The sequence below is a fragment of the Cibotium barometz genome, chromosome 47 (assembly GCF_041138505.1).
Source record: "Cibotium barometz isolate CiBa-2024 chromosome 47, ASM4113850v1, whole genome shotgun sequence".
Taxonomy (NCBI): Eukaryota; Viridiplantae; Streptophyta; class Polypodiopsida; order Cyatheales; family Cibotiaceae; genus Cibotium; species Cibotium barometz.
In genome coordinates this window covers 13058495-13081480 of record NC_141092.1, presented here as the reverse complement: position 1 = coordinate 13081480, position 22986 = coordinate 13058495, and the positions used below count along the sequence as shown (strand labels likewise).

General features: G+C 40.4%; 1 protein-coding gene across 1 annotated transcript; it reads left to right on the top strand.

Annotated features, from left to right (window-relative positions):
• The first annotated feature begins 16935 nt into the window (after positions 1 to 16935).
• LOC147611377 (F-box/LRR-repeat protein 14-like) lies at positions 16936 to 18794 on the top strand. Its single transcript, XM_086784444.1, has one exon. The coding sequence runs from the start codon at positions 17240 to 17242 to the stop codon at positions 18671 to 18673; it is 1434 nt and encodes a 477-aa protein (XP_086640570.1). The 5' UTR covers positions 16936 to 17239; the 3' UTR covers positions 18674 to 18794.
• The last annotated feature ends 4192 nt before the right edge of the window (positions 18795 to 22986 follow it).

Sequence of the window (22986 nt, the reverse complement as noted above, 5' to 3'; positions counted from 1 at the left end):
AATGAGGCGGCACACTTGTTGTACGTAGACTTCCAGAAGAGCTGTGTTGTCGATATCTTGGACCAAGATTTGGTGAGTCTTTGCATGTTCTTATGTTCTTAATGGGCTACAGCATATATGTTGAAGTCATGGACTTGTGAATTATTAAATTTTGGCTAAAGATTGGACAGGTGCCCACATGGAATGAGTTCTCACCAAAGTTGTCTAAGAGATGGTGGCTAAGCTTTCTAAGAGCTAGGTGGGACAATGGTTGTTGGTACGTGGTCACATGCTCCCTAGATCACTTTGGCATCGTTTAGCTACATGCCAATAGAGTTGGCTTCAAGTTGAAACAAACCTTGCACTACATTATCCCACTGGGAAAGACCACCCAAGAGTGGGTAAGAAAGAGTTTCCTTTACACAGATACCATGTGCTTATAGTATGTTCCCTTGCGTTAACGTATTGTCTGTGTCTAGGTCGAGGCTCTCGTAGTAGGTCTATTCTTTAGGAGAGGTACAAAGCCCTTCTTCCATGATTGTGGAGCTGGGGAGAAGGTGGATGCAAGTGCCTACGACTCTCATAGTGGTGTGATAGTGGGGCCCATGGATTGTGACTTGCGCAGTGGTGCTCGATTGCGTGGAGTTACAGAATGGCCTCTTGTCTTCTTCAGGTAAAGTTATTGTGTTATGGCCACTAATATTTCTTTGGATTTATTATACAAAACTTTGAAATATCTCTCATGCTATGCTTGGGTTCAGGTGGTTGCTAAGTACTTTCACTCAAGAGGGTGACATAGTACTTGACCTTTTTGCTCACTGTGGGGGCTTGGCAATGACGTGCATGGATCTAAGACAACATTGTCTGTGCATAGATAGTGATGCAGTTGTGTATGATGCACACTTGAATAAGTTCTAGAGGATGGACATAAATTAGGAGACTGAGAAAATCACAAAAAAGGATGGAGCAATGAAGTTAGAGGATGAGCATAAAAGCACAGGGGAGTCATCAGAATTTTATAGTCCATGATTGTGTACTACTCTCATGTTATCTTTCTTTTTGTCATGTTGTGCAGTTAGACTCCTTCTCATAGTTTCTTGTTCTACCATATTGTCATTGGACATTGCTAGTCATTTTGTTGTGGACTACCATTTTTTTTAAAGTCTGTTTGAATCTTGTCCTGTTTATCTTGCTTACCAATTGATGAGTACTGAGTGCCTTCATGTTCATTTAGCTTCCCTAAGAATCTTTCTATATTATGCTAAATATCGCTTCTAAGTTGTCAAGAATTTCATGCTTGGGTGAGTAGCATGTTGGTTGTTGAATTTCTCTGAGGCAAGAGCTATTGGGTGTCAGGGAAGACCTAGCTGCCTATGTTTTTTATTGGTTGTCTTCAGATTGGAGTCAATCGAAAGGTGTTAGAGCTTTGGTGCATGTCAGTAGCTACCTAGGCATGTTGATAGATATCGGCATGCTTAGGTAGCACCCGACATGTAACGAGCTCCCAATGCATGCCGGTTAGCTGCACCGGTAGAATTTTAAATCCTTAACCTCTTTTGTGCAGTTGTGCTTAGTACCTTGAAATGCAGCTTTTACTTTGTAGCTAGAGTACCATGCATCTAGGTTAAGTGCTTTTAATGCTTTTTTAGAATTGAAATCATGCGAGCTATCATCATCATGCAATATAGAAATTGATTTTCCTTTTATTTTGCCTTGAATTTTCAATAAAGCATGAATTGAAAACTTACCTTCATCTGAATGATTGGGATCAAAGTTACCCTCTTTCTTGAAAAAATCATCGTCATCTTCTTTTCAATAACATTGAGTTGAGCCACTAATGCAGAATTCTTCTTCTTCTCAGGGCAGCCTTGTGCGAGGTGTCCTTCCTTGTGACATTTGTAACACTTGAAGATTCGATTCTTTGGTTGACCATTTGAGGGTTTGTTGTTGTTGTCCTTATGAGAATCTCCTTTAATCACAATGATCTTTACCCTTGTGCATCTTGGATTTATCAAAAGTACTAGAAGGAAAGAAGGTTTAGTAGACTTTGTAAAAGACTTATCCTGCATCCTAAAATCTATAGAAGTAGATGTTTTACGTTCACAATTTAAAGCGAGATCCATAGCAGAACTAAGATCATGCGAATAAAACATATTAAAGTCGGCCCTAATGGTAGAATTGAGTCCAGTACTGAATTTCCTTCGTTGCTCTTTTTCCTTGACTTTAATTACTTGAACCTGTAGAAGAATGTCTCAAAATTTGTCGATGTAGGCTTGGACATTCTCTTTCTCCACCTGGCCTAGAGTGTCCCATCATTGACACGCTTTAGCCTTATATTGAGACGGTAGAAAGTGCTTCTTTAAGAGTTTTTTGAACTCTTTCCATGTTGAAGGTCGATGTTTACCTTGCTTGATGGCATTCCACCATAAAGCAGCACTTTCGATCAAGTGATTATAAGCACATTTAATTTTGTCCTTTTCTAAGAACATTTAATTATAGTATTAAGCTTGGTAACACTTATAAGGCTTTTAAAAATAAACGATAATGTCTCTGGAAACCGTCACGCATCATGACTTGAAGAGAGGAAAGAAAATTGGTTGTTAGCATTACCACCGCCGTGGGGAAGAAAGAAAGAAAGAAAAATTTATGGATTCTTGTGATGCCACCACCGCCATGGAGAAGGAAGAAGAAATTGCTTTGCCCACTTGATTTTCCTCCAATTAATTAATCTTTTTAAAGTCCAACCTACAAAGCGATTAGCACTTTTGCACAAATTGATTTGTAGATGATCATTGACCATCCATTATGGATTTCTTCATCTTACAGTGGTTTAGCGATTGGATTATGAAACTCAAGCCTCGTTCAAGAGCTGATTCAATCCATACGGTTGGATCAATCCATACGGTTGGATCAATGTGAGGCTATGAATTTGGGAAAACCATATTTCATGAGGGAAGTGGTTTTATGGATTTTTGCAGAGTGGATTGCCACCCCCTTTATCCTTTGGTATTTTTCCCTTGGATAATAGAGTGCAACTCTTCAAAAAATTTTGAATCAAGCTTTCAATTCTTACTTCCACCTTCCTAGCCTTCCTAGATCCTTGCTCTAGGAAAATAGAGTTAAAAGAAACTTACAAGAATTTGATTAAATCAAATCAAATAACTTATCAAATACCACATATTCAATATTTGACTGAAAAACAAATAATACGTAGCTCATAAAGCACGAGTCCAAGATTGGGTGCAATCATCCCCATTATGTGTGTGGCCTCTCCCCACACATGAGTATTTACGCATTACTTTATTCCAAATTAGGTCATAGCCTCCAAAAATACAAAAAGGTACGTTTCTTGCACAACACTCTCTTATGCTCAAAATATGGTGTCCAAAAATTGAGGCTAGGGTTTAAAGCATATCACGCTTTACAAAATATTAAAGTTCAAGTATGTGCTTGATAAAGTAAGGCTTTCCAAATAAATCAAAATTGTTGGAATTAGGGTTGCAAGAAAGCACACAAAGCTTGGAGAAGAAGAAGCAAGAATGCACACAACACAAAGTATTAGATTGTGTCAATGTACAAAAGATAAGTTAGCCCTAGAATAATGGGCATATATACAAGCCGGGGGAAAAAACCTCCTAAAGAGGGAAAAAGTGCCCCGGCGGTCCTAAGTGTGTTCACACACATCACTGCCTATGTATATGGCAACAACAAATCCCCCCTGGGAGGAGTGATGGTGTGAACGAGAGTTGGCACTCATGTATAGGGGAGTGCCATGCCTGAAGTAGATCAATCCACAAAGGGGAGCAAGCCCAAAGCTTTGCGGAAAGCTTCGAACTTCTCACGAGGAAGCGCCTTTGTGAAAAGATCGGCGAGGTTGTCCTGTGTTGGCACATAGGCCAAGCTAATCTCTCCTGCTGAGAGTCTCTCCCTGACATAGTGATAATGCACCTCAATGTGCTTTGTGTGAGCATGAAAAACTAGGTTTCTCGCAACTGCCAATGCGCTATGACTATCAGTGTAGATAGAGGTGGCAGACTCCTGTCCAACACCACCCAGATCAGCCATAAGCCGTCTGAGCCACACACACTCAACCGTAGTTGTGAAAGTTTCCCTGTACTCAGCTTCACAACTAGAAGTGGCCACAGTAGGTTGCTTCTTGCTCAACCAAGATAACCAAGATATGCATGAGCTACCGAGCATGAAACAAAAACCACTTGTGGACACTCTTGTGTCATAGCAACCAGCCCAATCTGAGTCCGAAAAGGCATGTAAATCTGGCGGCAACGATCCCCCCTTGGGATAAAACAACCCAAGATGTATGGTGCCACTCAAGTAGCGAAAGATGCGTTTAACTGCCTTCCAATGCTGAGACCCTGGGCTATGCATAAACCTGCTCACCTGTGAGACTGCAAACTGAATGTCCGGCCTCGTAATGCATACATAAATGAGGCAACCAACAGTTGTCTAATAGAGTGTGACATCAAAGTGATCTCCAGCATCATGAAGACTCAACTTCAAACCTATCTCCATTGGAGTAGCAATAGGCTTGCAGTCTTCAAGGCCAAATCTCTGCAACAATGTTTCAATATACTTTGTCTGACACAAAGCAATACCTCCATCACATTGCTTAAATTGTATCCCCAAATAATGATGCAAATGTCCCAAATCTGACATCTCAAAAGAGGCATTCAAATCAGCCTTAAAATCAGCAATATGACTCTCATTTGGTCCTGTGAGCAGCATGTCATCGACATAGAGAGCAATGATTAGATGTACATCATCCACACGTTTAACATACAAAGTGCTTTCTGTTGGACTATTCTGAAAACCATGTGCAGTCAAATATGCATGTATCTTTTCATACCAAGCTCGTGGAGCTTGCTTTAAACCATATAAAGCCTTTTTCAACCTGCACACTTTGTTTTCCTGCCCTCTTTGAACAAAACCACGAGGCTGCGATACATACACCTCCTCATGCAAATCTCCATTCAAGAACGCGGTCTTTATATCCAACTGATGTACATTCCAACCATTATGAGCTGCCAATGCACAAATGCTACGAATGGTAGTCATACGACAAGTGGGAGCAAAGGTCTCATCAAAATCAATGCCCTTTTCTTGAGCATAACCCTTTGCAATAAGCCTAGCCTTATAGCGATCAACACTGCCATCTGGCTTTCGTTTCAACTTAAAAACCCACTTACATCCAATGGTCTTTTTACCAATAGGCAAATCACACAAAGACCATGTACCATTCTTCATTATAGCATCATATTCACTTTGCATTGCAGCCAACCAATTTTCTGATTTTTGTGCCTCATCAAATGAAAGAGGTTCTTCCTCTTCACACATACTAGACACAGCCAAAGCATAACAATCTGATGCATAAGAGGCATGCTGAAAACCTGAACGAGTACGACTAGATATAGGTGCATCAATTTTACTATCACGCAAGGTTTGCACCAGCCATTTAGGCATACCTCTAGCCTACTCATTTTCAGCCCTATCCTCATGAATTATATCCTGTAAATCTGCATCAGAAATAGGCTGATCTATGATGTCGTTTGAAATCTGCATAGGCTGAATATTTGCCTCATTAGGACTTACATTTGAATTCCCACCTGTAAATAGAGGCAACAACGTATCAAATACATCCCGTGAGCTTACACCTATCTCTTTGGTACATGATAACAAAGGCTGCACAGCATCTTCCACAAAAACAACAGCTCGACTAATCAAGATACGCTTTGACTGCGGATGATACAATCTGTAACCCTTGCTCTCAGCACTGTAACCAACAAAAATGCATTTGACAGCCTTATCATCCAATTTTCTGCGTTGTTGCACAGGCACTAAAGCATAGGCCAAGCAACCAAAGACACGCAAGTGACCAATAGAAGGTTTCCTGCCATGCCAAGCTTCATATGGAGTAATAGACTGCAAGGCCTTAGTGGGACACCTGTTGAGTACATATGCAGCACACATGACAGCTTCAAGCCAAAACGCATGTGGCAAACCTTGGCTCTTGACCATACATCGTGCCATCTCCATAAGTGACCTGTTTTTTCTCTCAGCAACACCATTTTGCTGAGGGGTATACGGCACTGTACATTGGTGTTTTATCCCACGACTAGCCAGAAATGCATCAAATTCTTTAGACAAGTACTCCCCCCCCGATCAGAACGGAGGGTGCCCACAGTACAATTGGATACATTTTCAACCACCATAAGAAAAAACTGTTTGAAGCACAAAAACACTTCGGACTTTGCCTTCAGTGGATATACCCATGCATGCCTTGAGTAATCATCAATGAAAGTCACGAAGTACAAGTGTTTACCAAATGACGGAGTTTGCATAGGCCCACATACATCACTATGTACAAGTTGCAATTTGCGAGTGGCCCGCAGAGAACCATCCTTTGGAAACGCAGAACGCTGCATTTTGCCCAAAATACAGCCTTCACAAACATGTTTCAATGGTGCCTCAAGAGGGGGCAATGAAGCAACCATATCAAATTTCTGCAAACGCAGCAAACTAGCAAAGTTCAGATGACCAAAACGAGCATGCCATAGTTTTGTATCTGAAACTGCCTTTTCATCAGAAACTGCATTTGTTGAATCTTCCACACACTTGTCATAAGAATTGAGCCTATACAGCCCACGAAACAAGGTGCCAGATGCAATAATCGTATCACCAGAAGTCAAATCATGAACAATACATCTGTCATCCACAAAGTCCAAGTCTAGCAAGCGCAGAGACAGACAATAGATTCTTCTTTATCCCTAGCATATACAAAGCATCTGAAAGTGTGAAAGCGCTGCCATTTGCAGCAATAAGCATAATTTTACCAACGCCCTTCACTGGGTAAGAAGCATTATTGGCACATGTGACAGTATTCCCATTAGAGACAGCCTCAAGACAAGTGAACATATCACGATGCGAGGTAATGTGCTTTGTAGCACCACTGTCAAAATACCATACATTAGAGTCAACAGAAACTGCCAAACATGCATCATGTATAGATGGGTCATACTGGCAATACACGCTAAACGCCCATTCTGTATCCTGCACAACATTTGCAGAATCTGCATTTGTAGAAGCATCCGCTATTGTGGCTGCATTTGACTCTTTCTTCTTTGCCTCTTTAGCCTTTAGCTTAGGGCAATTCTTAATGACATGATCATTTGCCTTACAATAGTTGCACCTGGTCTTTTTCTTGCCTTTATTAAGAGCCTTCTCAGACTTATTGTTACTACCTGTGGAAGGAGAAGAAGTTGCAGACCTACTAATAGGAGAAGAAACAGTGGAAGGGGTTGCCTTACCACTTCTTCTCTGCTGCTGGGCAGAGAATAAATGCTTGATCAACTGCACGCTGCCTGGCCTTGTTTTGCCTGGACTGCGCTTCTTGCAAGAGCTTGTTGACTAAAGTATCATACTTGACAGCATCAGGTCTGTCCTCAGCAAGAAGTCTCCACGTGGAAGCAAAAGTCTGATATGTCTCAGGTAAAGCATCAAGAACAGTCTGCACAAGAGAATGATCAGGAATAATCTCACGTGCAGAAATCAACTGTTCTTTGAGATCTTTAATCTCAGCAAGAAAAACATTCATGTCATCATCTTCCTGCATAATCTTCAATTCTAGCTCTTTACGCAAGTAAGCAATTTTGTGTTTTAGCTGAACGAATATGTGGGGTGATGTTACGTTTGACAGAAAGTGCAATCAAGGCATGAGCCTGCGCATCTTTACCATCCCAAAACGAGCTTGTTCAGCAGTGGATAAAACAGCAGCAACAGTAGAGCTGCTAGAACCTGCAACATCCTCAACAGATCCTACATCCACAGAACCTGGACGTACATCCATACCCTGCACAATGTTCCACACTCCTTTTGCAACCAAAACATGCTGCATCATGTATGCCCAAAGTGGGTAGTTGCTGTCTCCATCCAATTTATCATCAGCAGATAACATGCGAAATACATCATTGCACTGACTGAAACTGATGCAAAAGCTACCTGTAATGAAGCAAAGACTGAACAGAAAACAACTCGTGCTATGTAGCACGGTCCACAATAGAATACGTATGCCTGTTTTACAAAAAACTGCACTGTCGAAATTTCTACAGAAAATGACGGAAACACCTGTGCAGAACTTGCAATGCAAAAACGGAGCCCGAAACGACCTCAGATGCGAATTCTGAGAACGCACAGCCCTATGGGCTGATTTGCAGAGTATAGGGACCTGCAAGCGCTCGTGAAAGCTCACCTCAATCGGAGAACGTGAGTCGGAGAGTGCTGGCAGCGTAGCCCTGGGAGCCGATGCCTGCTCTGATACCAATTGTTGGAATTAGGGTTGCAGGAAAGCACACAAAGCTTGGAGAAGAAGAAGCAAGAATGCACACAACACAAAGTATTAGATTGTGTCAATGTACAAAAGATAAGTTAGCCCTAGAATAATGGGCGTATATACAAGCCGGGGGAAAAAACCTCCTAAAGAGGGAAAAAGTGCCCCGGCGGTCCTAAGTGTGTTCACACACATCACTGCCTATGTATATGGCAACAAAAATGTGCACAAGCTAGCATATGTATGTACAAAGCTTATTTACAAAAATGTGTGCCAAGTAACAAATATGTGTGAATTCTCCTCAATCTTATGAATCCTCTATACCTATAAAATAACCAACAATAAATTGGTAAACAAATATTTCATCAGTATACAAACCATAAACACACACATGTTTGCCAAGCGTAAATAACCAGGAATCACCCTTCCATACAAACCAACTGAAAACATTGGAAGCCCCAAAGATACGTCAATATCCACCAAATGTATTAATATTTATAATGGCATCACCCATGATATTAACATGATTTGGTTTGACGTAAAGATAATCCAAGCATCCTTAAATTATCTAAGAGGGTAGAATAATATTTTTAAGAGGGCTTAAAATATAATCCCATAACATCAAGTCATCTCATAAAGACTAGTGTGGTGGTGATAGTTTGGATATATGTTACAGTTTTCCCTCCTTTGGTTTTATGCTAAATTACATTGTATACACCTGGCTCCCTCTTTGATTGTAAAGAACTTGAGTTTTATGAAAATTTAATATTATACTTGGATATATTACAATTGGCCCTCCTTTGGTTTTATGCTAAATTACATTGTATATAGCTGGATCCTCTTTGATTTGTAAGTAACTTGAGACTTGGAAAGAAACAAAGAAACTAGAGACACAAAGTTGATAAGATGGAAAGAGAAGGGCAAGAATGAGAGAAAAAGAAAAAGAAAAAGAAAAGACATTGAGAGGCATTGCAAGAAAATTAGAAAAAAAAGGTAGCATTCCCTATAAGGAAGAAGGAACATTCACAAAGCAGTGGATTACACAAGGACTTTGGCAAGTCATAGTGGATAAGAATTTGACTCGGGCCACAAGTACTTCTTCATTGACTTAGTGCCTACTTCTTCATGATTGACTTTGAAGTGTAAATGCTTCAAGCTAAGTTATGAGACAACCTTCAAAGCCTTCATATCAAGTGATATCGGCGCATATGGTAGTGGATCACAAGATCCTAAAATTACAAGCCCTTGGGCTCAACATACAGGCATGGTGTTTTCCATGTGTCCACATGATACATCAATAGCAGAGGCTCTATGGATCCCTTCATCAACTAAAGGACTCAAGAAATTAAGAGATTTCATAATCATCATTGTATGTGTGCAAGCATGGGATTCACACATAGATGGTGCATTAAGCATTAATGAATCCCTTTATTGACTAAAGAACTCAAACAACCAAGAGATTTCACAATCATCATTGTCTATGTTTCAGTATGGGATTTAAGCATTAGGACATTATCATGGAACAATGTGAAGGACTTCAAGGTAAGAAACCATATTGGACATTTTTGTAAGGAGACAATGTGCATTGGCAAGAGGTGAGGACAAATTGAAGCGGTTAAAAACTTTGAAAGGAGAATGAAGAAGGCATAACATTCAAAAGGACAAGGAAGGAGGAGAGTTGAGTAGAGAATCAAGTTTGGTTAGATAAACATAATGTTCACTACACCCACCATTCCACCTTGCTTGGTTGGATAAAAATAACATTCACCCACCATTCCACCTTTCTCTTGTTCTCGCGCTCATACTAGCACTCATGCCACATCACCTTACACTTTCACTCATTCCATCTCACCTTACACTTGCACTCATGCCATCTCATCTCGGAATATCACCTTGCACTGGTTCCACCTCACCTCGTCCTCTCTGTCACACACTCACCCCCATAGCCACACTCACTCACGCTTGCATTACACATTTGTTCATTTTAGTTAACGAGTCACCTTCACTTGCACAATGCACATTTTTTCAACTTTGTCTATTTCCTTATGTTTCTTGGAGAAGGACACAAAAGGTGGCATAGCCCTTGAAGGATAGGGAAGGAGGAGAGAGCAGAGTATAGAATCAAGCTTAGTTAGATAAACACAACATTCACCCACCATTCCACCTTGCTTTCACTTTTGGACTCATATTGGCACTTGTGCCACCTCACCTTACACTTGCACTCATGCCATCTCACCTCACACTCATGCCACATCACCTCACACTCACTCTCGCACCACTCAGTCCCCACAACCACGTCTCACTCATTCTTGCACTTGAACATTTGTTCATTTTAGTTATAACAAGTGGCTCTACTGAGTCATCCCTTAGGGTAGGTAGGAGTAGGAGTGAGGAGAAAAATAATAGGAGTAGGTATAGGTAGGCTTGTAGGTTATCACCACCCTAGTTAGTTCTTCTAGATATGATAACTATAATAGGGAGGGTAGACTGATCCAATGGTTATCTTAGGCCATGTCTAGCGCATCTTAATAGAGTAGCTTTCCATGCACTAGTGGCCACAAACACCGCACTCGAGATGACTGCTGCGGGTCAACATAATTCTAGACACATAGTTTGCAAGGACACGTTGAGAATCTTTTCTTATTCTAGACTACGACCAGTTGCACATGGTAAAGTACAACAAAGCTTAATGATTAACAGAGATAATAAACTTTGTAGCTAGCACGTGTGATGGTGATACTTTTTTACCGCATGCTAACCATTTCCTTTCCTTAATAGCATAGTTCATTTTTGCATCATTCTCAATTGTTGGAGCATAGTGATAATCTAGCTTATATTCTCTACGATATGCTAATACATAATCAATGATAAAGTTTGATGTGTCTTTATGCACATGGAAAATGAGATCCTAATTGGGTGCTTAATAGAATGGGCACACTAGCCATTTATCCATCCATTGAAACACTATGAGAAGTTTATATATAATGCTTGTGTTATTTTATCATAGAACACACAATGAAATCTCTCGTGATAGCCTATATGTCCTATATGCCCCATAAAGTGTTGTAATCCCTTGTAGTTATTGGTAGGAGGTGGTAACTCCAAAATAAAATCGACTTTGCTCCCATAAGTAGATATGACATTCTTGGATACAATGTGACCAAGGAATGTTTGACCCAATATACTAGCATTTGAGAGGATTTAAAGATATTCGGTACAATCGACATCTTAATAGCACTTTTGCCAAGCAGGCCAAATGTTTCTTTTAAAGGCAATGAAAACAAATACCATCAAGGAATATCTCCAAAAATGAAAACAAAGATTAATGAATATCTCCAGAAACTTGCAAATATATTTCTTATAGTAGCTAGCATTTATTAATCTTTTGAAAGTTATTGGGGAACTGGGTAACCCAAAAGGCATAACCTTATATCTCTAGAAACTTGCAAATATATTTATTATAACTAGCATTCAACAATCTTTTGAAAGTTGTTGGGGCACTAGGTAACCCAAAAGGCATAACCTTATAAGTATAAATTTCCCATTTAGTGGTAAAAGCCTTTTTATGCTAGTCTTCTAGAGCTATGGATACTTGACTGTACCTTGAGAAGCCATCTAAGAAGCTATAAGACTCTTTTTCTACCACTCTCTCCAAGACATGCTTAGTGTATAGAAGTGGGTGGTTATGTCTCCACATTGTGGAATCATTCACCTTCTTAAGGTCCACACATACCTTGATCTTTCTGTCTTTTTATTGGGACAACCACAATGGGTAGTGACACCCAATCGGTATAATTAATATTGTAGATGAATCACCCACTTCAGCGAGTATGGAGATTGTTTCACTGGTTATGATCCATCAATGATGAGTACCTCGGGCATCATGTTTGTGTTTTTCAGCAGTGAGTTTCTTCCTTAATCACCCACTTCAGTGAGTATGGATGTTGTTTCACTGGTTATGATCCATCAATGATGAGTACCTTGGGCATCATGTCTGTGTTTTTCAGTGCATTTTTTTTAATTTTTCAAAATGTCAAGTAGTTTTTTCTCTTCCTTTGGTGTGAGGTTGATATACATGTGTTAGGATTCTCCCTAGGTTCACCTTTCTAGATTTACCAATGTTACTTGACTTTAGCTAAAACCATCACATATGAACTACATATCTGATCTTGTGTAAATATTATCTAAGGTGTACTCATCCTAATGAAAGATTTGAATTTAAGTACAAGAACTTGACTTAGGTCAAGTTCTTGGCTATCATCTTTTTCAATTGTGGTTGCTTCCTTCTTTGCTTAAGCCAATGCTTTATTGTGGTGTCTTTGCTCAAATTTGGATAGCTTAGATTGTGTTGGTTGCTTAGTTGAGCCTATCAACTCCATCATTGGTTTGTTCAATGTAGAGAATTTGTTGGCTCCCTAAACCTAAGGGATAACTATAAGAAATATATTTGTAAGTTTGTGGAGATATTCGTTGATGATCTTTCTTTTCATTCCCTTTAAAAGAAACATTTGGCATGCTTGTAAAAAGTGCTATTAAGATGTCGAGACAATTGTACCAAATATTTTTAAATCCTCTCAAGTGCTATTATTGGTTCAAACATTCCTTGGTCATATTGTATCCAAAAATGGCATAGCCACTTATGAGAGCAAAGTCAACTTGATTTTGGAGTTACCACCTCCTACCAACTATAAGGGATTACAATGCTTTATGGGACATACAAGACATATAGGCTATTATAAGAGATTTCAATGTGTTTTCCATGATAAAATAGCACAACTACTATATAAACTTCTCATAGTGTTTCAATGGATGGATGAATGGCTAGTGTGCCCATTCTCTAAGCACCCAGTCTATAGTGTTCCATGGATGCATGAGTGGCTAGTGTGCCCATTCTATAAGTGCCCAATCAGGATCTTATTTTCCATGTGCATATAGACACATCAAACTTTGCTATTGGTTATTTATTAGCATATTATTAATGAACCACTGCTATGGAAAGGAAAGGGTTAGCTACGGTAAAAAAGTATCACCATTACCTACAAAGTTTATTATCTTTGTTAGTCATGAAGTTTTATGGTATTTTATCATGTGTAACTGGTTCAAGTCATGGTGAGAAAATATTCTCAACATGTCCTTTGCAAACTATGTGTCTAGAATTATGCTAACCCACAGGCATCTCAAGCGCACAAATGTCTTTCTCGGTGTTTGTAGCCACTAGCTGCATGGAAAGCTACTCTATTAAGGTGGGCTAGACAAAGACCGAAGACAAGCCATTGGATCAATCTACCCTCCCTATTATAGTTGTCATATCTAGAAGAACCAACTAGGGTGGTGACAACCTATGTACCTACTCCTATTATTCTCCTCACTCCTACTCCTACCTACATCTAGAAGAACTAACTAGGTTGGTGACAACCTATAAACCTACCTATACCTACTCCTATTATTCTCCTCACTCCTACTCCTACCTACCTTAAGGGATGACTAATCCCATATTAATGATACATCGAAGAAAACTTCTTCCTAGAAGAACAAGGTTCAAGCTCTCCTTGTAGGAGAAGAAAAATAAGCTGAAGAAGACCAGAAGAAGGAAACCACACATGAGGCCAACTGTGTTGCTAAAATGAATGGGCTTTCTAAAGAAGCCTAGGAGACGATGACCATCATCTTCAACTACCTTATAGCATGGGCTCTCTCAATTTCCTTTTCTTATATTGGGAGACAATAGACTACCTTTAAACCCATAGCATGGTACCTAGGTAACTGAGACCACTAGGTAACAAGATATTTATTGAGGGGGGAAGACTAGAAGAAGGAAGCCTCACATGAGGCCAACTGTGTTGCTAAATGAATGGGCTTCCTAAAGAAGCCTAGGAGACGATGACCATCATCTTCAACTACCTTATAGCATGGGCTCTCTCAATTTCCTTTTGAGGTTACAAGGATATCTTCTGCTTTTGATTGCCCATTAGAGGCCATGATGCATTGTTTGTATGCACTATTCTAGGATGAAAAGTGACCACTTGTCATGAGGTTCCTATTGTTGGTGGTTCATTCGTCTATGTGTCCCTCGAGGTAACATCTACAACTAGTCCTGGGTATCTTGACAATCCTCTTTTGATAGGGGGATCTCTACTAGGAATTTTTCTAAACAATCCTAATGCTCTCCTTAGAAGGTTGTTTGAGGTTAAAGAAGGTGGAATAATGGGTTAGGGGTTCTCTCAGTCACCACATATCTAGTGTTCATGTCTTCATGCAACCCCAAAGAGTTTGCATGGTAGGACCAAGCATGATAGTCCATTAGTAGCTGCCTAGTTGATTCTTGTCCCCTTCTTTTTGTGGAGGTGCTAAATCCAATTCATAGTCCATTCAATGAGCATCCATGCTATAAGGCTAGATAACATGTCATCTTTACTATAAGGCTAGATAACATGTCACAAATCCATCAGATAGTCATCTATCCATTAACCCTTGTAAATTACTCTATAAGGCTAGATAACATGTCACAAATCCATCAGACAGTCATCTGTCCATTCACCCTTCTAAATTTGTTGCTTTATGATTTGATATTTTCTTAAGGCATGCTTTAATGTCTCCATTGGTAACATGTCATATGTCCATCTTTACCCTATAAGGCTAGATAACATGTCATCTTTACTATAAGGCTAGATAACATGTCACAAATCCATTAGCCAGTCATCTATCTATTTACCCTTGTAAATTTGTTGCTTTACGATTTGATATTTTCTTAAGGCGTGCTTTAATGTCTTTGCTCTAGTAAAGAGAGAAGGCGTACTTATAATGTCTTCTTAAGGCATGCCTTTGCTAGTAGAGAGAGAAGGGGTTCAAGTGTGGGCATCCTTCTTGCATTATCTCGTGTGAGTATAGAAGGGGTTCAAGTGTGGGCATCCTTCTTGCATTATCTCGTGTGAGTATAGAATCTTACAATGTTCATACACGTCCTTGTGAGACTTCATGCATTTTCCCCTTTACATTTTGCTAGGAGTTGCACATTTTTTACCGTATTGTGCTTGTAGAAATGTTTGTTGTGGCTTCTTCTTTCTAGTAAAGGATTGGAACCTGTGGGTGGCATTTCGGTAAGCCTCCTTATCTCCGTGGGAGGCAAGGTGGATTACTTTTCATCGAACACATTGGCATTCCATTCAAACCATCGTTTGTGAGACAAAATCAAGTGTATATTTATGTGAGTGTGGTTTAGAGGCACATCACACATATGGTACTTTGAAGATTTGTCTTCTTCTTTTGGGTTGGGCAAGCGCGCGCGCGCACACACACACACACACACACACAAGGAGACAGGGATGATCTTTTGAGCCCTTCCCCTTGCATGGGCTAAACATAGAGCACACGCGCGCGCGCGCACACACACACACACACACAGTGATGACGTTAGTGGGGATGTCGTAGTATCTAGTCCATACTATGCATAATGGAGTTGATAGTTATATAGTCTTGTGGGTTGACTACCATAAGTATATAACATGCACGTTCCTAAAAGGTGAATTTGGGCATGTTCCTAGATTCATCTAGGTATATAATTCAGTCGTATTAGCGGACATGGAGATTTCACATTGTGAAGTTTTCATCCGAGTTACGGCCAGTTGATATTGTGCTAATTCTTTCTATCTTTAACGGTGCATTTGCCATATCAACTACTTATTTGCTGTACTAATTCTTTCTATTTGCTACTTCCCGTAGTGCTAGGCTTCATTATGGCTGAGTCTGCCCTGCATCTTCGGAGGTTTGACAGGAAGGCCTTTGTGTGAATATATGCTCTTGTGTGTGTGTGTGTGTGTGTGTGTGTGTGTGTGTGTGTGTGTGTGGAGTGTGTGTGTGAGAGCATATCTTGATATAGAGTTCTACACCCACTATTGGGCACTAATGATGTTAGTGGGGATGTCGTAGTATCTAGTCCATACTATGCATAATGGAGTTGATTAGATATAGTCTTGTGGGTTGACTACCATGAGTATATAACATGCACGTTCCTAAAAGGTGAATTTGGACATGTTCCTGGATTCATCTAGGTATATATATATATACATATATATACATATACATATATACATACATACATACATACATACATATATATATATATATATATAGAGAGAGAGAGAGAGAGAGAGAGGTATTAACGTCGGTAGAATGCAACACGAGGGCATATATGACCAACCAACGGTGGACTTGAACTCGGGTGGATCATGGCCTTGAGAGAGAGAGAGAGAGAGAGAGAGAGGTATTAACGTCGGTAGAATGCAACACGAGGGCATATATGACCAACCAACGGTGGACTTGAACTCGGGTGGATCATGGCCTTGAGAGATGGAGACGGAGTCGCTTAACGTCGACTTAGAGGGTTATACACCCAATTGACGGAGAGACTTGAACCCAAGTGGGTTCATGTCATCCCAAGGGTAATTCCACTAGCCAATCTACCACACTTGGGTAATAGAAAGGTAGTGGGAAATGTCCTCTTTGTACAACACACCCACGGAGACGGAGTCGCTTAATGTCGAGTTAGAGGGTTATACACCCGGGGGGGAGAGAGAGAGAGAGAGAGAGCACTCCGCCAAACAAATAGAGACATGCAAGAAGAGTGGTTTTGGAATTTTTCAATTGTGGTGAAAATGGCACAAATATAAGGTGGTATGCAAGGTCGTGCAATGATGCATCATCGCAGTATACAGTGCCGTATGCTGTATAGTTTGATGTTATCTTGCAGCTCGTAGCAGCCCTAATGGGTGTTGCAGTTGTGTCCCTATTGCTGTGTTAACCTCAGGAATCTAGCAGCGCCAAGTTATTAGGGTTTGCTGGACTGTTCTGCAGATATGAAGCAAATTTTAGGGTTTTATCTGCCTGCACAGCAGTATCGCCATAGCCGCAGCTGACAAGCAAATGAAGGATTTTGACTTTGCAAGGGGCATGGATGAGCTTCCGGACCATCTGCTATGGCTCATCTTCTCGCGTCTGCGGATCGCGTCGGATTTCAACGCCATATCTCTGGTGAGCAGGAGGTTCTACGAGCTTGAGAGGAAGCACAGGCATGCCATCAAGGTAAGGTGTGGCCTGCACCCTGTTGATTTTGCGCTTTCATCTCTCTGCACAAGGTTCCCCCACCTCTCTAAGATCGAAATTGACTATGCTGGATGGATGGCCAAGTACGGCAAGCAATTAAATGATAATGGGCTCAATATTATTGCTACACTTTGCCCTAACCTCAGAGAATTAGGGCTAAGGTTCTGCACTTTCATCTCTGATGTGGGTCTTGGAAAACTGGCTTCCTGTAAAGAGCTTCAAGCTCTTAAGCTGAATTTTGCCCCGAGTATTACTGGCCGCGGCCTCCTTTCCCTGGTCACTGGTTGTAAGAGCCTCTCCTTGCTGCACCTTACCCACTGCCTACATGTTAACAGTGCAGAATGGCTCTACTTCCTTGGGCGCCTAGAGAAAATTGAGGATCTTGCCATCTGCCAATGTAAGGGCATCAGTGAGGGTGACCTTGCCAGACTTGGCCATGCATGGAGCCGCCTTCGGAAGTTCCAGTTCCAAGTGGATGTGAATCACAGATACATGAAAACTTATGGGCATTTGGCAATTGATGGATGGCATGTCGAGGAGATTAACTGTGGGACGCTCGAAGAATTAAGACTCATTAATTGCCTGATTAGCCCTAATCAAGGATTAGGGTGCATCTTGCCAAAATGCAGATTTTTAACAAGCTTGCATCTTGACATGTGCATGGGTCTCAGAGATCGGGACCTTATTGGCCTTGCAAAGGGCAGCACTGGGCTCAGATGCCTCTCATTAAGGTGCCCGTCGGATTTCTCACTGTCGGTGCCAGTCAACTACTCCCCACACCTGACCGATGAGAGTCTAAAGGCAATTGCAAAGTACTGCAAGCTCTTAGAAGAAGTATCAATCTCATTTGCAGATGGATGCTACCCATTTGTGCCATGCTTTTCACTTGCAGGCATTCTAGCATTGGTGGAAGGGTGCTCTTTGCTCAAGGCTTTAGTTTTGGATAGGGTTTATGCCTTCAACGATTGCGGTATGGAAGCGCTTTGCATTGCGCGCTCTCTTGAAACTCTCGAGTTGATTCAGTGTCAAGAGGTTAGTGATGATGGAATACAACTTATAAGACATCTGCCTTCTTTGAAACACTTGAAATTGTCCAAATGCCTTGGAATCTCTGATGAGGGAATTGCTGCCTTCATGGGTTCCTACAAGTTGGAATCCTTGAAAATTGAAGATTGTCCCAAGATCTCTGAGAAGGCGATTCAAGGAACTGCAAAGTTGGTGTTCTTTAGGTGTGACCTTTCATGGTTATTTTAATGTGGAGGCTCTTGATCGGATGTTTTTCACATCACATGGACAAGGGTTTTCAAGAGGTTTTCAGTGTTGTCTGATGGTGACAATTATTTACAGTAAGATTAATTTTAACTGTGTTGTCATGTTTGATGCTGTACATAACATTTTTTAAATTAGGGATTTGTAGTTGTTCTCCTTGGAAGGTTTCACAGGATCTTTCCCCCACCTATTGGATGTGCGGGGGTTGGACGCGGTGCCCCACCCCTGCCCACCAATTAGGCAAGGCATTGAAAGGACGAATCGCTTGAACACATGATCAGTTTTGAAGGCATGGATTGAAAATGCAGTAGAGCAAGCTACTTTTATGCAGTGTCAGTGTGAAAGAGGGAAAAGAAAGCTGGGATTGGAGGAAAGACGCTCCTACTCATGGCTCTTTGGCTTTGGCATGCTGTGGCAATGAACAGGGCAAAGATGGGCTTGAGCTGGACTTAGAGTCAGGCTTGAGCTTGCAATGACACTTTGCAGGTCTGAAAAATCACACTCCCCATCGCCAAGAGCTGAGGGTCCAGAGGGAATCTTTCTGAGATGCTAACTCCAAGTAGTTTCCATTGTGTGTAAGGAGGTGGTGGAGTTGATTAGGTTAAGCAATAACTCATAATTTTGTAGGCTATACTCATTGGCCCCACGTCTTTTGAAAATGTGACGAGCATTTGTTAGTTAAGTCTCATACCTGAGGCAGGATTGGAAACATTCCATATTTTAATTACTTTGCACTCTGACCATGCACATTAAACCAAGGCTGCATGGTGCCCAAGTAAAGCCCTCCTCTTCAATGACCTCCTTTAAACAGTTCTTTACTTTTTTAATGGTTCTCGCTCTCTGTTTGTGTGTTTGCCTGGCTGATCAAGTGGCTTGTGTCACTGGCATAGCCCAATCAACTTAATGAGCTTGGGTCTCAAGACCCATTTAAGGTCTAGAGTAAAGGTAGAAAATCCCAACTAGACCTTAGGGTGGCCTTTTATGTCAAACTTGCTAAAACAAGGTCGTAGAAGCTTCTATGTACATCATGGTCAACCTTATCTTTGCTCATGCATAAGTATTGATCATTCTTGATCACTCTCGATGTCCTTTTGGTCTCTTCCCACAGAGACGTTGAATCATCATGAGTACCGTGTCTCATACATATAATGGTTGGTCCATCGTCCCGACTTTAGCATCCTTGTTCTTTAGTGACACATTCTTGGAGTCACATGTCTTTGATGCTTTCACTTTTGTCAAATGTTGCACCTCATCGCTTGATTGCACATCCTTTATGTCCTCCTTGACCACATTCTTGATCAAGTCTTCTTTCTCATCAATGATGTTGGACCCTTGTTTTTTATCAATGATGGTGGATACTAGCTGGCTTTGCCATATCTTGTGTCTTGTGTGTAGTAGATTATTTTGAGAACAATTGCAAGATATGTGTTCAATCTTTTTGCATCTGTAGCAGTCCCTACTATTGTTCCCCTTTGAACATTGATGTGCATAGTATTTTGTTTCATGACAGTTGAAGCATTCAAGCTTCTTATAAATGTCTTCTTGTCGATGTTGACCTTCATTGATGTGAAGGTCTTCTCTTTAGCCTTGATTCCTTGATCAATCTTCGTTTGCATAAAATCTTTTCATGTGTTTGGGCTCATGACAATGATGACAAATCATTGCTTTATTTGCCAACATCTTCTTGTCTATGGTCTTCTTTTTAGCCTTGAGTCCTTGATCAATCTTCATGTGCACATTATCATGCACTTGCATCTTTTCCTCTAGTCACTTATAAATCTATATTCTCTCTTCAAGACTCATAGCTTGCTCTTCTAATTTACATTCTTTGATCTTTAGTGCTTGTGCTTGATTGTCTAGCACTTCTTGTTGTTTTGCTTACACCTTGGCTTTTCCTCAAGCCGGTTTTGCTGCTCTTGTAGCTCGTTTTCCTTTTGTTGGTGGTCTCTTTTCAATGCTACAAGTTTCTTTCTTCTTCAAGTGTCTTTTGAAGTGTGACCACATGTTCTATATGTTTTTGAGCCAATCTTTTTTCACTTGTGAGCAGTCTCTCAAGTGCTATGAGCTCTTCATCTCTCATTAAATTGGCATGTGAATCATGTAATGATGTACAATCTTATCTTCAAATTGCTTCTTCAAATCTGTAATGAATAACTTTACTTTACGACCTTGTTTTCTCCTCGATTTCTTACCCATACTTGTGAAACTCCTGACGAGTGATCAATCACTATAATCATTGAATAGACAGAATCCTCTATAAAAATGACCTCTCTCTTGATAATGATCTTCTTGTTGAGTAGAGACGGTAGCCTTTTCTTTTTGCATTATAGTTGATAAAAATGCATTTCACTACCTTGTTATCAGGCTTAGTCCTGCTTTGTGCTAGCACATGTGCATATGTCAAACAACAAAAAACACGTGTTTAACTTTAGGTTTTCTGTTAAACCAAGCTTCACAAGGAGTGATAGTCTTCAAAGATTTAGTGGGGCACCTATTTAGCATATAAAGAATTGCTTCCATCCAAAATTTATGTGGAAGGTGTTGACCTTTAACCATACATCTAAACATTTCCATGAGAGTCCTCTATTTCTCCTCTCAGCAGCAATATAATTTTATTGTGGTGTATAAAGAGTTATGCATTGATGTTTAATGCCTTTTGTATCAAAGAGTCTTTGAACACATTAAATAAATTTCTCCTTCTCTATCTGTATAAGTACTGTCATTATCTATTGACCACCAACAAAACTACCACGGAAGGAGGACTTTTGATGGTCTATACTATAAAGAAGTATTGTCATTATCTATTGGCCACCAACAAATTCGTGAATGATGCTAAAAAAAACTACACTACCACGGAACAAGAACGACTTTCGATGGTATATGCCATAAAGAAGTATTGTCATTATTTATTGGCCACCGATAAATTCGTATTCTTCATAGACCATCAGGCGGTTCTCTACTTGATCAATAAGCTTTTCGTCATGGGAAGGATAACCCGATGTCTCTTAATCCTTCTAGAGTTTGATTTCACGCGGTAACCATACGGAAAGGCTCACAACATGTACATGCTAATCACTTGTTGTCGCGCATACTTGCTGGTCAAAGTAGAGACAAACTTTTTGTCAGGGGCTCTTTAGATGTTGTTTTGTCAGGGGCTCTTTAGATGTTGTGTTGTTTTGGAATGGGTTGGAGCGATTGTTCATTATTTGGCTAATGGCCTTCCCAAGGAGAGACCCATTAATCGTGATAGAGCATGATGCCTTATCAAAAAATCAGCCCCTTACCAACAATTGATATAGGAAAACTATACAAGTTCGACCAAGAGGGAATCATGAGGCATTGTCCTCAAGAATTTGAATATGTTAACATCCTTGAACAAGCCCACTCCAAAGTAGGGAGGACATTTCTCCCCGTAGACACCACCACCAAAAAAGTTCTACTGGCACACATGCTTGTCACACCGGTGGCCTACTAGGGTTTGGACTTTTATCTAATTTCATTCTTAACTAAAGCAAAAAAGTATTGAAAATGAGAGGACACCTCTCATTTTTCCTTCATAGGGTAAGACCAGCCATACTTGTTGTAACTATCAATGAATGTAACAAAGTAAAGATTTCCTTCCAAAGATGGAGTTCTCATTGGACCACATACATCACTATGTATGAGCTGCAATTTGTGATAAGCTCTATATGTTGCATTCTTTGGGAAAGGTTGGTGGGAGAGTTTGCCAAGGATACATCCTTCATAAACATATCTGGGTGGGGGGGGGGGGGCTTAGGAAGGTCCTCTAGCATTCTGTGTTTCTGTAAAAGCATTAGTCCACCAATAGATGTATGGCCAAACCTAGCATACTGTAAACGAGCATCTTTCATTGATTCTAAAGTGTCTGCTAGAGACAAGCATCATCACACTTTTCATACATGTCTAATTTGTACAAGACAATTTCTTAGAGTTTTAGTAAGCTTAATCTATTTGTTGTATTCTTTGTCATGGACAATGTACTTATCATATACAAATTTAACATTAAGATTACCCCTTACTAGAGCGGCATTGAAAGTAAATTCTTCTTTATACCTTGAATAAAAAGTACATTTTGAAAGCAAAGATCCTCATCACTAGTAGCAGTAAGGCAAATCTCACCAACTTGCACAGATTTTTTTACCAAACTTCTTCCATAAGTAATGTGCTTAGAGGAACCACTGTCAAGAGACCAACTTTCAAAAGCAATTGCACTGGGACATGAATCTCACTTAGGGTTATAGCTACAAACAACCATAAGTGAGAAGTCTTTGAGGACA

Bases quoted from the DNA above. Each gene is read 5' to 3' on its own strand.
- LOC147611377 (XM_086784444.1), top strand. From the start codon at position 17,240: ATGAAGGATTTTGACTTTGCAAGGGGCATGGATGAGCTTCCGGACCAT.